General features: G+C 45.7%; 1 protein-coding gene across 6 annotated transcripts in view; it reads right to left on the bottom strand.

Annotated features, from left to right (window-relative positions):
• Window positions 1–12,746, bottom strand: part of LOC126542251 (ADAMTS-like protein 5) — a 220,320-nt gene that overhangs the window by 7,694 nt on the left and 199,880 nt on the right. For all 6 annotated transcript variants that reach the window (XM_055077122.2, XM_055077124.2, XM_055077120.2 and 3 more), the window contains 7 exons: window positions 12,551–12,668; window positions 11,640–11,761; window positions 8,660–8,771; window positions 6,300–6,386; window positions 5,951–6,153; window positions 5,035–5,323; window positions 3,037–3,075 (listed from right to left, as the gene is read on the bottom strand). In XM_055077122.2, the coding sequence (XP_054933097.1) occupies window positions 3,037–3,075; window positions 5,035–5,323; window positions 5,951–6,153; window positions 6,300–6,386; window positions 8,660–8,771; window positions 11,640–11,761; window positions 12,551–12,668 (970 nt within the window). The remainder of the gene's footprint in view (window positions 1–3,036; window positions 3,076–5,034; window positions 5,324–5,950; window positions 6,154–6,299; window positions 6,387–8,659; window positions 8,772–11,639; window positions 11,762–12,550; window positions 12,669–12,746) is intronic.

Raw genomic sequence — 12,746 nt, 5'->3', positions numbered from 1 at the left:
GGCGCTGAGAAGGCGCAGCGTGCAGGGAGGCACTGGCTACTCGCGCGAAAAACAGCTCTAGCGCGTTAAATATGCGGTGCCTGGACGCCGTATATATTTTTTTGAATACAGAATGCAACAAAGAGCGTTCTAGCGCAATAAAAAAAAGAGAAGAAATGTAAAAATAAAACTGCTCCGACCAGGATTCAATCGTCCGACCTACAGATCTCACTCAAGTCAGGCACGTTACCGCTACGCCACGCCAGCAGCCGGTAACAAACGGATAATTTGCTATGTCAAAGCCGAGAAGCAGTTTGTTTCGCAGAGCTATGTCTCGTACAGGCATGGTTGATGTGTTACCGCCCAGCAACTAATCGTTACGCCTGTACCAGAAAGAAAAAGTTGCTGTCCGTATTCAGCAGTATCCTTGGAAGTGCCACAACATCGATTTTCACTTGCGATTGCTATTTTAACTTCGAAGAAAAGCCTTAAATGAACCGCCGACCCGGGACGGTGTATGGGCTGTTACTGCCGATTTCGATAGCCATTTCCTGTCTAGTCATATATGTTTGTCAGAGAAGCGCATGCTAGTGCTGGGAGCCTTCGGCGATAGCACATATACCTGTGTTTATGACGCGTCACATCAGCGGTCATCGCTTCTTGAGCTGGCACTGTAGACATGAAAAAATTGTTTATTTAAGAACACCGATGCGAAAGCTGAAATATAGAGTGATTTATCCTTGTTAGATTTCTTGATTCCTGAGCCTAGACGCGCCGATAGCGTGAGGACGGACTCGGCGGATACGCTAGGCCTAAGCTTCGGTGGGGACCGATCTGGGCGCGGGTAGCTGGCGAAAGCTAAAATGTGTGTATTTGAGCCTCAGAACTTTTTTTAGTTCAATAGGGAAAGTGGAAGTGCACCTCAGCTTTGTTATCGGTGCGATAATATCAGTCAGCGATAGGCTTCGAACTCGGGGTCCGTTCGCGAGCGTCTGAACGACTTCTGAATTTCATGTCCACTCCACAACACTGCGACAACGGTCACAGCTCCCAGTCATACGCTACGTGCGAACTACTAAAAAACGCGGCGTACTCTGCGTTTACGTGGTTTCGTTCAAGAATTTAGCTATCCGTCCGGTCAAAAGGGAAAATGAAAAAAGAAACGAAAGTGATTTTCAGTTTCAAATGTGCATGAATAAACAGGACCGCTCACGCACCTTTATTCCCAGCTGTGACACGAAATAGGGTTTTAAAACCCCAAGATATAGCGTTATTTAGGACAAGAGACTAGTATCAAGCGATGAAATTGTATAAAGCATTTAATATTCAGCAGCGCTCGTCCTTGCGTACTGGAACCAGCACGGCACAAACACAACCAGCGCAGTTTCCAGTGCGAACCAGCGAAATGCAGCGAGAACCAGCGCCTGTACAGCACAAACCAGTGCGCCCCAGCGTCATGGCAGTAGAACCAGCGTCTCTTCCAGTGTGACCCTGCTCTTATCCAGCGTTCTCACTGGTGTCCCAGTGAGTCCCAGCGAGTGGCAGCGTACCCAGTGCGACCCAGCGCCAAAAGGCGCGCTGGTTTCACACTGGAAGACGCTGGTTTTTGCAATATAGGGTTAGCCAACCGGAGGTTATTCTGGTTATACTCCCGGCCTTCTGCTTTTCTCTTTCCTTTAGTAATCATATCATAAGAAGCCAACAAACACAGAGACCAAGGACAACATAGGGAAAATTACTTGCACTTACTAAATGAATTAAAGAAATGATAAATAAATGGAATTGAAAGAGTATGAAAAAACAATTGACCGCAGGTGGGATATGAACCCACGTCTTCGAATTACGCGTGCGATGCTCTTAGCATTTGAGCTACCGCGGCGCCATTTTCCCATCAATTTTCTGGTGTATTCATGTTTTACTACTAGAACTAACCCTGGCCATGTTGCCTAGCGCCACCACTCACAAACCTAGGCGGCGGATATGGAACATCCTTTCTGCTGCAGGCGTCACGAGTACGTGATCTATTTGGGTGACTGCAACTTAAGATGGCAAATTATGACACAATGGAGGCATTGTGGTAAAGAAAAATGTAAAGCTTCCAATAACTTGCGTGGTCACTATTTCACTAAAGAAAAGCAGGAGAAAAATGAGGAAAAGAAAGGGATGTTAACCAGTGTGAGTATCAGCTGGTTACTCCTTGCTGGGGAATGCTGTAAAGGGAATGAATAAAAAAAATGCGCACGATGACGTTATCCAACGTGCTACAGCTTTCAAGCTGGGTCGCACAATTCACAAAACCTTAAACTTTAAGCAGCGCATTTAAGGCCTTCAGTGCCGTAACCGGTCTCGACCCGACAGACTCGTTCAAAAGGGAAAGTTCTTATGGATAGGAAAAACAGAGGTCAAGCTGAGCTAGCGCGCTCTAGTCTGGTACTCTGCGCTGGGGAAGAGGGAAAGGGATTGAAAGCACGGGGACGGATGTTGATAAGTGGTTAGTGCTTATGGACACTAGATGGTGGTCCTAATAGAGCCGCTCGTGTAGTTTCGTGTCATGCAGGAACTTCAACAGTGCTTTAGTTGTCTGCATTGAAGTTGCAGTGTCAGGCCATGGGCCGAGAATAGCGTCTTCCGACGGTGGTTGCCTGGTAACGCTGGCTAAGAAATCACCCAACATCCTTCGCTCCAGCTATGCTGGGCAATCGCACACTATGTGTACCAGAGTTTCAGACGTGTGACAGTGTTCGCAATCGGGGCTGTTCCACTGGACGACGAGGTGTGCGTAGCGGCGAGTGAAAGCAACGCCCAGCCGAACCCTGCACAGCAATGACGCTTTTGCTCCGCTTAACCTTCGTGGGTGAACATAATTTACCGTCTGGGTCGATTATATGTAGGCGTCTGTGGATGTCTGCATGGGCTCTGTATACCTTTGTAAGGTCCTGCGTGAGTGCACTTGAAGTTTCCCCGGAGTAAGAAGGGATTCTGCTCAACATCGCGTGCGAGTTTCTGAATTATCGTGAGTCATATGTGAAATATGCAGCGTTGCGACGACACACTTACCGTTCTTTTTCTTTTCCTTGCCTGGATTGTGCCTTGTTTCTGGAAAAAAACATCCGTGTGAGTTAGCTTATGCAGGATAAAAAACACGAGGAATTTGGGGAATAAAAGCTGCGTAGTTAGCCAGGTTAACCGGAGTAACTACGGAGCAGGCTATGTTTGCGCAACAATAAACAGCCGAATTTTTAGGGAGCAGAAAAATGACGCCGTGCGATACCAAGCTGGTGCTAGCTCTATTGCTGTCAACATCACACGAACGGCTGCTCTGTTTTACGGACTTAAGTGTGCTTAGTGATTCTGGATCTAAATGTGACTAAAGGTTACTCCACTCGAGAAAATAGTCACCGCCAAGCAATTTTCGTAACGAAAACAAGCGCATCGCATGGCTTTAATGTTGCCAAAACTACTGTGTGCTTCTTACGCAAGTAGAAAGGGCCAATTATCGCTTGAGGGCGTGAGCACTGCGCAGTGGAGGTCGGTTAAAATTGCGTGTGAAAAAGAAGAGGTGAAAGGCAGAGAGATTAACTAGGTTAAGTGCCCGGTCAAACGCATAAGTTCGCACAAACTACCATTTTTCGATCAGTCCCGTTTCCCTAAAGAAAACACACTAGCGCTTCTAAATCATATCACAAGAAGCCAACAAACAAAGACACCAAGGACAACACAGGGGAATTACTTGTGCTTACTAATTGAATTAAAGAAATGATAAATTAATGGCAACAAAAGTGGATGAAAAAACTTGCCGCAGGTGGGGAACGATCCCACGTCTTCGCATTATGCGTGCGATGCTCGCACGTGTAAAGGGAAGGGAATCGCACAAGAGCATCGCACGCGTAATGCGAAAACGTGGGATCGTTTCCCAGTAACTGTCAGCAATGTTGTATTCGCAGTAATGTCAGTTGTATGTTGAAATAAATTTGATTTGATTATATTTATTTTGACTTAACCCTTGCCGAAGTATCGTTCGTTCTCTCTGATGACCTTAAAGTGATGCGTCTTCATGGAGTCTGACGTTATGAAGCAGCATCTAGAGTGGACACTATTATACGAGCATGTTTGATATTTTTACTAAATACTATCACGAAGCAAAGTTCTGCGAGCTAATAAAACTATTATTGCGCCACAGGCTTTTCGAGGAGGCTCTGAAGAAATGCTTTTTTGAAACACTGAGACCTGCTGAAAGATCATTTGTCGCTCAACATAACCAATGTAAAAATGCTTTGTGACTGTCTTGGACGCTGCTAGTTAGCAAGAAAAAATAACTAAAAGAGGCTACTTTGTGGAGTGACATTTGCGCAAGACAATTTGCCATCTTAACTCGGCACTTTACAGTGCGGCAATTTACTGTCAACATGCGTGAGTCTTTTTTAACCATGGGCAAAATATCAACGGATAAAACACATTGTGCAAGCAGCCCCAGGGACGTGTTCTGGGATTTTTTACCTAGTCGCTCTGTTGCATAAATATGTCAATTCCTTTCTTTGCTCTGTTCTCTCTCCCTTGTCCTTTTATTCCTTACGTAGTTGAGCGTGTTATAATGGGACACCATGGTCCTTTCGCTTCAATGCGGTGATGTCTTTTCCCATGGTCCTGCTTTTTGCTAGTCCGATGCTCCACATGTTTTCTATGCTTCTGCAGCAGACCCAGATCATTGTAAAAGCAGATGCAGCAGATCTAATAAAGGTCAGGCACGACAGTGGGTGTCATACGGTGAGAAAAAGATACTTGAAAACGCCGAAGCGCTGCACGTGTTTTCTTAAGGGCAATACTACCACTACTCTGCTCGTCTTCAACGCCTGTAGCTGTTACCTTTCGAACTAGGTAAAATTCTACTTAAATTTTCACATCGCATTTTCAAGCGCAGGGTTCACCACTACCGACTTTGATTATTCTAACTACTGTAAAAGAACACATTAACAGAAAAAACTTGCGATGAGGAGAGGTGGAGATCGCCAAGGCATTGCGAGTGAATAAAAACGTAAGAAGAGAAATGGTACTTACTGCCTCCTTTGTGCCTGTTTGTCGGGATCACTGACGCACCACCGGTGCTGCTAGTGCTTGTGCTTGTTACTTGATCTGTGAGGAACGGAATGGCGTTGTCTTCGAGTGGTCCCGCATGGAGCCGAGCCCTCCGGAAGTGGTGTTCTGCAGTGGGTGGCGGCGCATTGGCGGCGGCCTTCTGAATCAGGTAACTCGGAGGGTCGACAACACTGCTCCGCCATCTGTTGTCTTCCTTCGGAACCCAGTATTGGTAGCGAACGCTGGAATTAGCCTTCTTGACCATGTAAACCTACAATGTAATGGGGAAGAAAAGTCTTGATGAGGTAACATTACAGAAACTTGCAGCGCAATAGGAATATTGTACTTCACTGAACAAAACATTTTGAGCCAGAAATAAGCTTATGAAATATCAGTAAACTGAAACACTTTACTAAAGAGCAACCAAAGAAACATGTGTGAATGCGCGAAGTTCAGTTGAGTTCTCCAAGAGTATGCAGCAAATTTGATACTAGAGTCTAGACGACCGGGCGAAGATTTTCGGCAACCATAAACGCATTGTCTGAGATTTAAGAACAAGCAATTAACACATAAGTGCTCAATAAAGCGAAAAGAATAGCCATGGCAATGAATATACCACGCAAAGAAAAAAAAAGGCCCATTTCTTTTGCCGCAAGACAATGAAGAACAAGAATGAATAGCTGTGCCAGCGCTGTTGAAAATAAGCCATCCTTTTGCTGCTTGTTCCGCGAAGCGCTATGCAAATTATTTGGAGTGAGTATGAAGAATTACAGGGGGGGGGGGGGGGGGGCGAATGCAACACGCAACGACAGGCTCGCGGAAACGCCAGATAACGCCGAGGGAACAGTCACGCCATGCGAAACAAAGAGGCGTTCTGCGTTGTTGCACGTTTGCTTACCGCAAGCGTGACCGGTTTCATTGTGGGTCCGACAGCTGTGAGAGCTTCGCTCCCGTTCTCGGCCATCTCGTGAGTGAAGCTCGTACCTCCGGCAAGAATGGTCGAAGTACCTCCACCCAGCTTTCGCGTTTCCCAGCGAATTGTCTTATTGCTGATGCCTTTGTTTGGGACGATCGAACGGCTAGGCCAATGGTCCCACAGGGCTGCAACATAGAGCACACCGCCAGGAGCCGACACATCGATTCAGGTGCTGTTTACGTGGTGGTGTCAACGCACACGCAAAAAAAAAGAAAAAGAAGTAAAGAGCCCTAACGAGAGTAAGGGAAGAACATGGGCAAAAACTACTTACTCAGTACATTGTGGCTGTCGTCTTCAACGCGGATGTTAGTGGCACCACGTGGAATGATAGTCACGGCCATGTACTTGTACAGTTCTCCTAAATAGGGAGTGGCATGAGAATAAAAAATGAGTTGCGATTCTTGAGCTACAGCCTACTTCACGCATGTTACTGAGAACGAGGTCGTAGAATTGAATCCCGGCTGGTAAGTGTGTAGTGCAAGGGCGCTCAGTTATACTTGGATATAAGCCCACCTAAAAAAAAAAAAAAACCAGGTGATCAAGATGAATTCGAAGCCCTTTGGTTACGGAAACCGTGGTAGCACAGGCAGCAGTTTAAACTTTTAACTTTGTTTCTCTCACAATACAGACAGGAAGAGCGGGCGCAGGGAAAAAAAAATTGCTGTTCAATTCAGGTTCAAGGCTACCCAACCCAAGTTTTTGGTACGGTTAGCTCGAAAAAACCGAAACAGCTAGCTTATTTCCTGCGTTTATTCTTGGCACCTGTGATGAGGCAACTAAATCTGGGGACAGATCCTTTTTATTGTCGTTGGCGTGTCGGTGAGAGATTAATTAGGTGCGAAAGGCAGGAAGGTCAACCGGAAGATATCCAGTTTGCTACACTGCCGTAGGGAAGTTCACGTTATGCCAATACACGCTATTTTATAAACTGAAAACAATAAGATGTCGCGAAGCCGCCTGGTGTTATTTGTATGACTTGCCAGAGCGTCATGGTCGCCGCCACACATTGATATAAACTAAATTTTTGGCATCTTATAACACTAATTTCTACTAGCAGCTACGGCGGAAGTCAAAAGAATGGCCCACACGAGAAAGCTGTTGGGAAAAACAGGGAAGAAAACTTTGGAAAAAGCTGCAGTGCGGTATTGCCAAGCAGCTGTAACTGATGTCGCACACGTCTTGTGCTCTGCTAGAAGCAAACAGTACTGGGTAGCGAACTTAGTACACTTAAGCGGTGGTGCGCAAGTTAAGTGCTCGATATCATTAGTGTTTTGCATAGATTGCAGACAACTGATTACTGAAATCTCAGTCAGTGTGTAGCGTGCGGTGCGCACACCATCTTTTAACGTTGCTTTTTATCGCTATATTCGGCTAATAATTGAATGACACGACTTTACGTCATTAGGAGGCGATCAGATTTTTTGCATTTTCTATTAATTAAATTCTGGGATCTTCCGTGCCAAACTCACAACATGATGATGAGGCACGCCGAACTGGGGGATTACGGATTAATATTACCCCCTAGGGGTCCTTTAACATGCACCCAATGCACGCAACACGGGCGCTTTTGCATTTCGGCCCCGTCGAAATGCGGCTGGGATTTATTCCCGCACCCTGGGGCTTAGCATAGCAACACAATAGCCGCTACGTCACCACGGTGGGTAGCGTCTTCCATCTGAGGGAAGGAATAAGTAAAGGTTGTTGAAAATTCGCAGAATAAGGCGAGCCACAAAAGCGGGCTTCTCACGACTGTGTTTCATATTGTGGCGAAGCCAGAGTTACAGATGCTTTTCACCAAGTTCTTTACGCATAAACGCTGCAGGCGCGCCGCACGTATTACAGTAAAAAAGTTAACGCCAGCAAAGGTGCTTCGCCTGCAGTTGGAATCATACGTCTACCGCAAATCAAAATTGATTGATGCGGGCGGAATGTGGAGAACATGGCAGCTAGAAAAAATTGACTCGCCATCCCGGCCCTACGAAAGTGGATGTCCAGCGAAACTGTTGCGAAAACACCGCTACAACTGCAAATGGAGTGGGGTGCGGTGGGGGATGGACTTGTGCAGTGCTTTACTGATTGTTCGGATGCTTCTGATGAGCTTGTTTTTTATTGAAACGGATGTTGTATAGGCGATTTCAGTGAATGCATGCGCTGTTCCTTTCACTTTGCTGTGCGCTTGTAGCCTCTACCTCGGGGGTATGAGCCATTGCTGATCATATATGCTTGTTTTGAGCATTGTTCTTTATTGAAACGTACGCTGTTCTATACGTTGTGTGCGAGTCTCTAATGAAAGCATGAACTGTTCGCTTGACTTTGTTGAGTGTTTGTAGTGTCTGCATTACAGGGGGGATGAGCCATTGCATTTTCGCTTGCTTAGGGGTGTATGAGCCATTGCTTATGGACATGAAAGTTGACTACCACCGAGAGGCTAACAGCTTCGTCGTAAAAAATGCGCAAAGTGAGCTTTCTGGCAGATAAACAAGAGACAAGTCAGAAGAGACTAGGTGTGCACTGTGTTACGCCAATGTAGTACATTCGCGTAACTGACAGTCAGTAATGACAGAGCTGTGCCGTGAACCACTGCCATGCATTCACCTTGCACAATTGCAGTACGCACGGGTCGAAACCCACCTTGTGTAGAAGACATCTGCTGCACTTGAATGCATGAAAGATTCCTGCCTCCGCAAACACCACACTCGTCCATTCGAACACCCGATTCAATGATGCCGTCACATCCAACGTCCTGCGAATAGTGCATTGTTCGGAGTGGGATTAACGTCATGGTTAGCAAAACGAGAACACTGTAAAAGCGGGAGCCAACGTTTCGACAAGTGGACTTGACTTGTGGAAAAGACAAGTCCACTTGTCGAAACGTTGGCTCCCGCTTTTATCTTGTTCTCGTTTTGCTGATCGCCTTGAATTTCCATCTCCCGCCTTCCCCATTTTTTCCCTGAGCGTCATGCTTGTGTTCTGAAGTTAATGGTTAAAGCGAAGTTATCACAAGGATAATGCGTTCTGGTTTATCAAGATACTTCGGTATAACCCGGGCCAAGCAGCGGGAACCTATGTTGCTTCTGTTTAGCGTCAGGGACTGCAATAAGGCTGTGAGGAATATATACTGCAGCGGGTACGCAGATTTGCCACAGGCACGATGTGTCAGTACAAGAAAATATCCTTAGAAGTTCGAAGAACCAAGTTCAAGCTGTTCGGCGCTTCTGTATGCTCATTATTGCTTACGACTTGAGTATGTTTATTCCGCTGAGCCAGTAAGTACTGTGGATGTTTGTGATAACTTAACGGGTCTATTTTTCTAATCGCTCGAAGTGACCGACTAGATGTATAGGAGGCCAGGAATGGCTTTCAATGTGTAAAGACAGCTCGTATACTGTATACCGTTATAAACAGCCATGTAACCGTAAACGCACGTCCGGCCATCTACGTCGTAACTTTTCTAGTGCACTTCCTTAAAATACCTGCTATAAAACTCGTACGTCAGAAATCAGAATGTGCTACTTCTGTCAGGAACCACAGCCCTAATAACCTTAGGGTTTCTTGAAACGTTCCAAAATAAGTGGTTTCAAATGTAACGGCACCGCAAACAATCCACAAGTGAAAAAAAAAAAAGACAACTAGCAGCACGACTATCGCCACCAGATCTGGTGAAGAACACGGCCCACGGGCGGGTGGCGCGAGGATACAACACACTTGCGCTCGACTTCAGCGGCCACGGTATCGGCCACTCCCGACATCCCGCGGCACCATGACTGGAGGGCCTAAATAAGCCGTGGCCACGACGGCTACCTGTTCGCGCCACCTTCCACAAATTATGGCCTTTTATTGCCATTTTAATGTAATATTTCAAAGACGGGAATCCTTTATAAACATTTTCTATCGCATCATGGACACATTACTACACTATAATATGTATCACAGCACATTGACCGCCGTTATGAACCTGATGCCTAGTCACGAGACACAATCGTACAAATATTTTCGCCCCATCCCTTGACTATAACCACCTCCGCAATGGTATTGTAAATATTAATGATAACCTCCTGCATCGCGAGTCGTTAGCTACACTAGTTTACTAGCTCTTGAGTTCTGTGTTGGTGTACCACTGCATTGCTTATCTTTAGTTTTCGTAACCACTCACTTGTTTAGCATTTACGATTCTGAAGGTGTAGTAAAATATGGGACTATACAAAGTATTGTATTGAAGAATATTTTCTTGCCTTGGGGCTGCCTTGAAGTTATTTTCTCTCGTTTGAAAAATCTGATTGAAGATGTACGTGGCTTGAATGTTATCAAATGCGTCATCGGTTTTTCTAATCGCACTCGTGGTGGCCAACTTTTTTAAAAGAGAATGGCCGACTGTCGTTTTATGAATCACTAGAGTCAGGCTTGAAGCAGGCTTTTTGGTGCAAGATGTTTTATAACGTATGAGATAAAAAAAAAATGCTTTCGCTGCTGCTATGGGTACAGAACTTTCCAAAGTCTGAAGGTACCGCTACTAACTAAATTAACAATGATAAAATTTGGAAGCGCGACTGAACGAGGACGTTGAATAGAGAGGCACACAAAAGCAGCGCTGTCTCTGTGTTTCTACGTCCTCGTTCAGTCGCGCTTGCAAATTCTATCGCGGATGCAAACAAACTAGCCCGCCAACGTTTTTTCACTAAATTAAAAAAAATTAACAAGCACGGTGTGACGCGATCACAGGTAAACATGAACACATTTAGCTCGATGAGCGTGGAAAGTCGCCGTCGAAGTGCTGTAGTGAGGAATCGCGGCAGCAGCAGCGATCGCATTGACCTTCGCGGATACCTCGCTTCAACGCGAACGAAACGTCGAAAGCACAGCGCAGACGAAGCTACCAGCACTACGCGGACTCTGCAAACATCGCAGATCGCCGCGCCGTAAGCAGCAGCCGCCACAAGAGAACCCACCTCGCATGACCCCGTGCCTCGCGCGCGACATGAGAGGGCGCGCTTCCTGCCCGCCTTCCACGCTCGCACACGCGAGATGACGAAAAACTATTGAGCCGCGTTCGCTGGCTCACCCTGGTAGGCTTTTACTTGCACATACAGCATACGGCACGCGAAGACGATTTTATCGCCCTTGGACTTGATACGGAACCTCACGGCGACGGCAGAAATGCTCCTGGAGTGTCCATATAATTACTACGGCAATAAAAGCAAGACCGACGAGTAACGCGATACCTTCAACTACGTTCAAGGCGGGTTACGTAATTCAAGATTAGAAAGCAGTCTTGAGTTGATAAGTTAGGTGAGCCCTGTCAACGGAAGGTATAAAATGACACTTTTCTTGCATAGTTTTGAAATAAACAGAGAAATGCCCTGCTGAGGCGTGAATCATCGCTGTGCACGCCTTTAATTTTTAACTTCTTTTTGCTAATAGTAGCAATCTTCAGTTCTCGTGGTTTAGCCTCATCCTGCAAATAAATGCTGAATGAATAACTCACAATGAACTTGTGCAAATAAAATAGAAGGGAACTTGACCACTGTCTGCTAAACATGACGCATCACAATATACACAAAACGAAGGTAAGGTTTAGGCGGTGTCGTTAACCGAATGCGTTCCTAGAGCTTACCTTACACCGGCCATTGACGCATATCTTGGACTGGCCGCATGACGTACCATCCGCCATCTTCCCGAAACTGAAGATCATTGTGGAGTCTTGCGATCTACACCTTAGTTCACAGGGATTTCGCTCTGTAAGGGTGAAATGAATGAAACTTGTGAACGTCATGTTGCTCCTATATATTTTAGGCAGCAGAAGCGAGCTGTATTTTCAGCAGAAAATACCAAAGTTTTACATATCCGGTAGAGACAACTGAGAATTCGAACAGAAACTAGAATAATCCAAGTTAATTTGTAACTAGCTGCCAGAATCAATAATCATCTCGACACAATATCGGAACGCTGCCGAAATTAAGTCACCCGAAATGGTACGGAAATGTATAAACGAGAGTAATTTGTCGCCCTAAAGAACTAAAAGCCACGCCTAAAACCTTATTTAAATAAATTCTGGGGCTCTGTCTGCCAAAAACACGATATATTTTGAGACACGCTGTAGTGGGAGACTGATTAATTTTGACCACCTGGTTTTTTTTAGTGTGCACCCAATTCACGGTACACGGGTATCTTACCTTAATGGGGAGTTTCTGAATATCTCAAAATACGATCACAATAACCAATCCGCGTATACCTTATCGTGGATATTGAGCGGCCATGTTAGGAACGTGCACTGAAATAAATGAAATGCTTTGTGTACGCCTATACTCCCTCGGAATACTATCAGTGAATATCGAGGAAATAAAGGACATCGATACTTTAACTTTCAGATGACAAAAATGAACTTGTGCGTGCGCGTCCCATAGGCCTCGGAGGCCACTTCTAACGAAAAATGAAAAAGGGGCTGCTATCGGTGCCACACGCGTTAAAGTCGTCTGGGACCTTCGGACGATGCGATAAAGGCCAACGCGCGTGTATATTCCTCACTCTGCGTGTGTCGTTCCACAGCAAACCACTTGGCAACTCGCCGTCCGTTCCCCATGAATCGGTTGTTGAAGGCCGAGCACTGAACGTCTGTGAAGTCTTCGCTGCCCGGAGGACATCTCTGAAAAAAAAAAAATTAAATGCATGCACGGCAGTTTCAATGCATGAAAGTTTTCAGCGCTAACGAACCGGTTCGACC

The sequence above is a fragment of the Dermacentor andersoni genome, chromosome 2, assembly GCF_023375885.2.
Source record: "Dermacentor andersoni chromosome 2, qqDerAnde1_hic_scaffold, whole genome shotgun sequence".
In the NCBI taxonomy this organism is placed as follows: domain Eukaryota; kingdom Metazoa; phylum Arthropoda; class Arachnida; order Ixodida; family Ixodidae; genus Dermacentor; species Dermacentor andersoni.
This window is presented reverse-complemented; position numbering and strand designations above follow the sequence as displayed.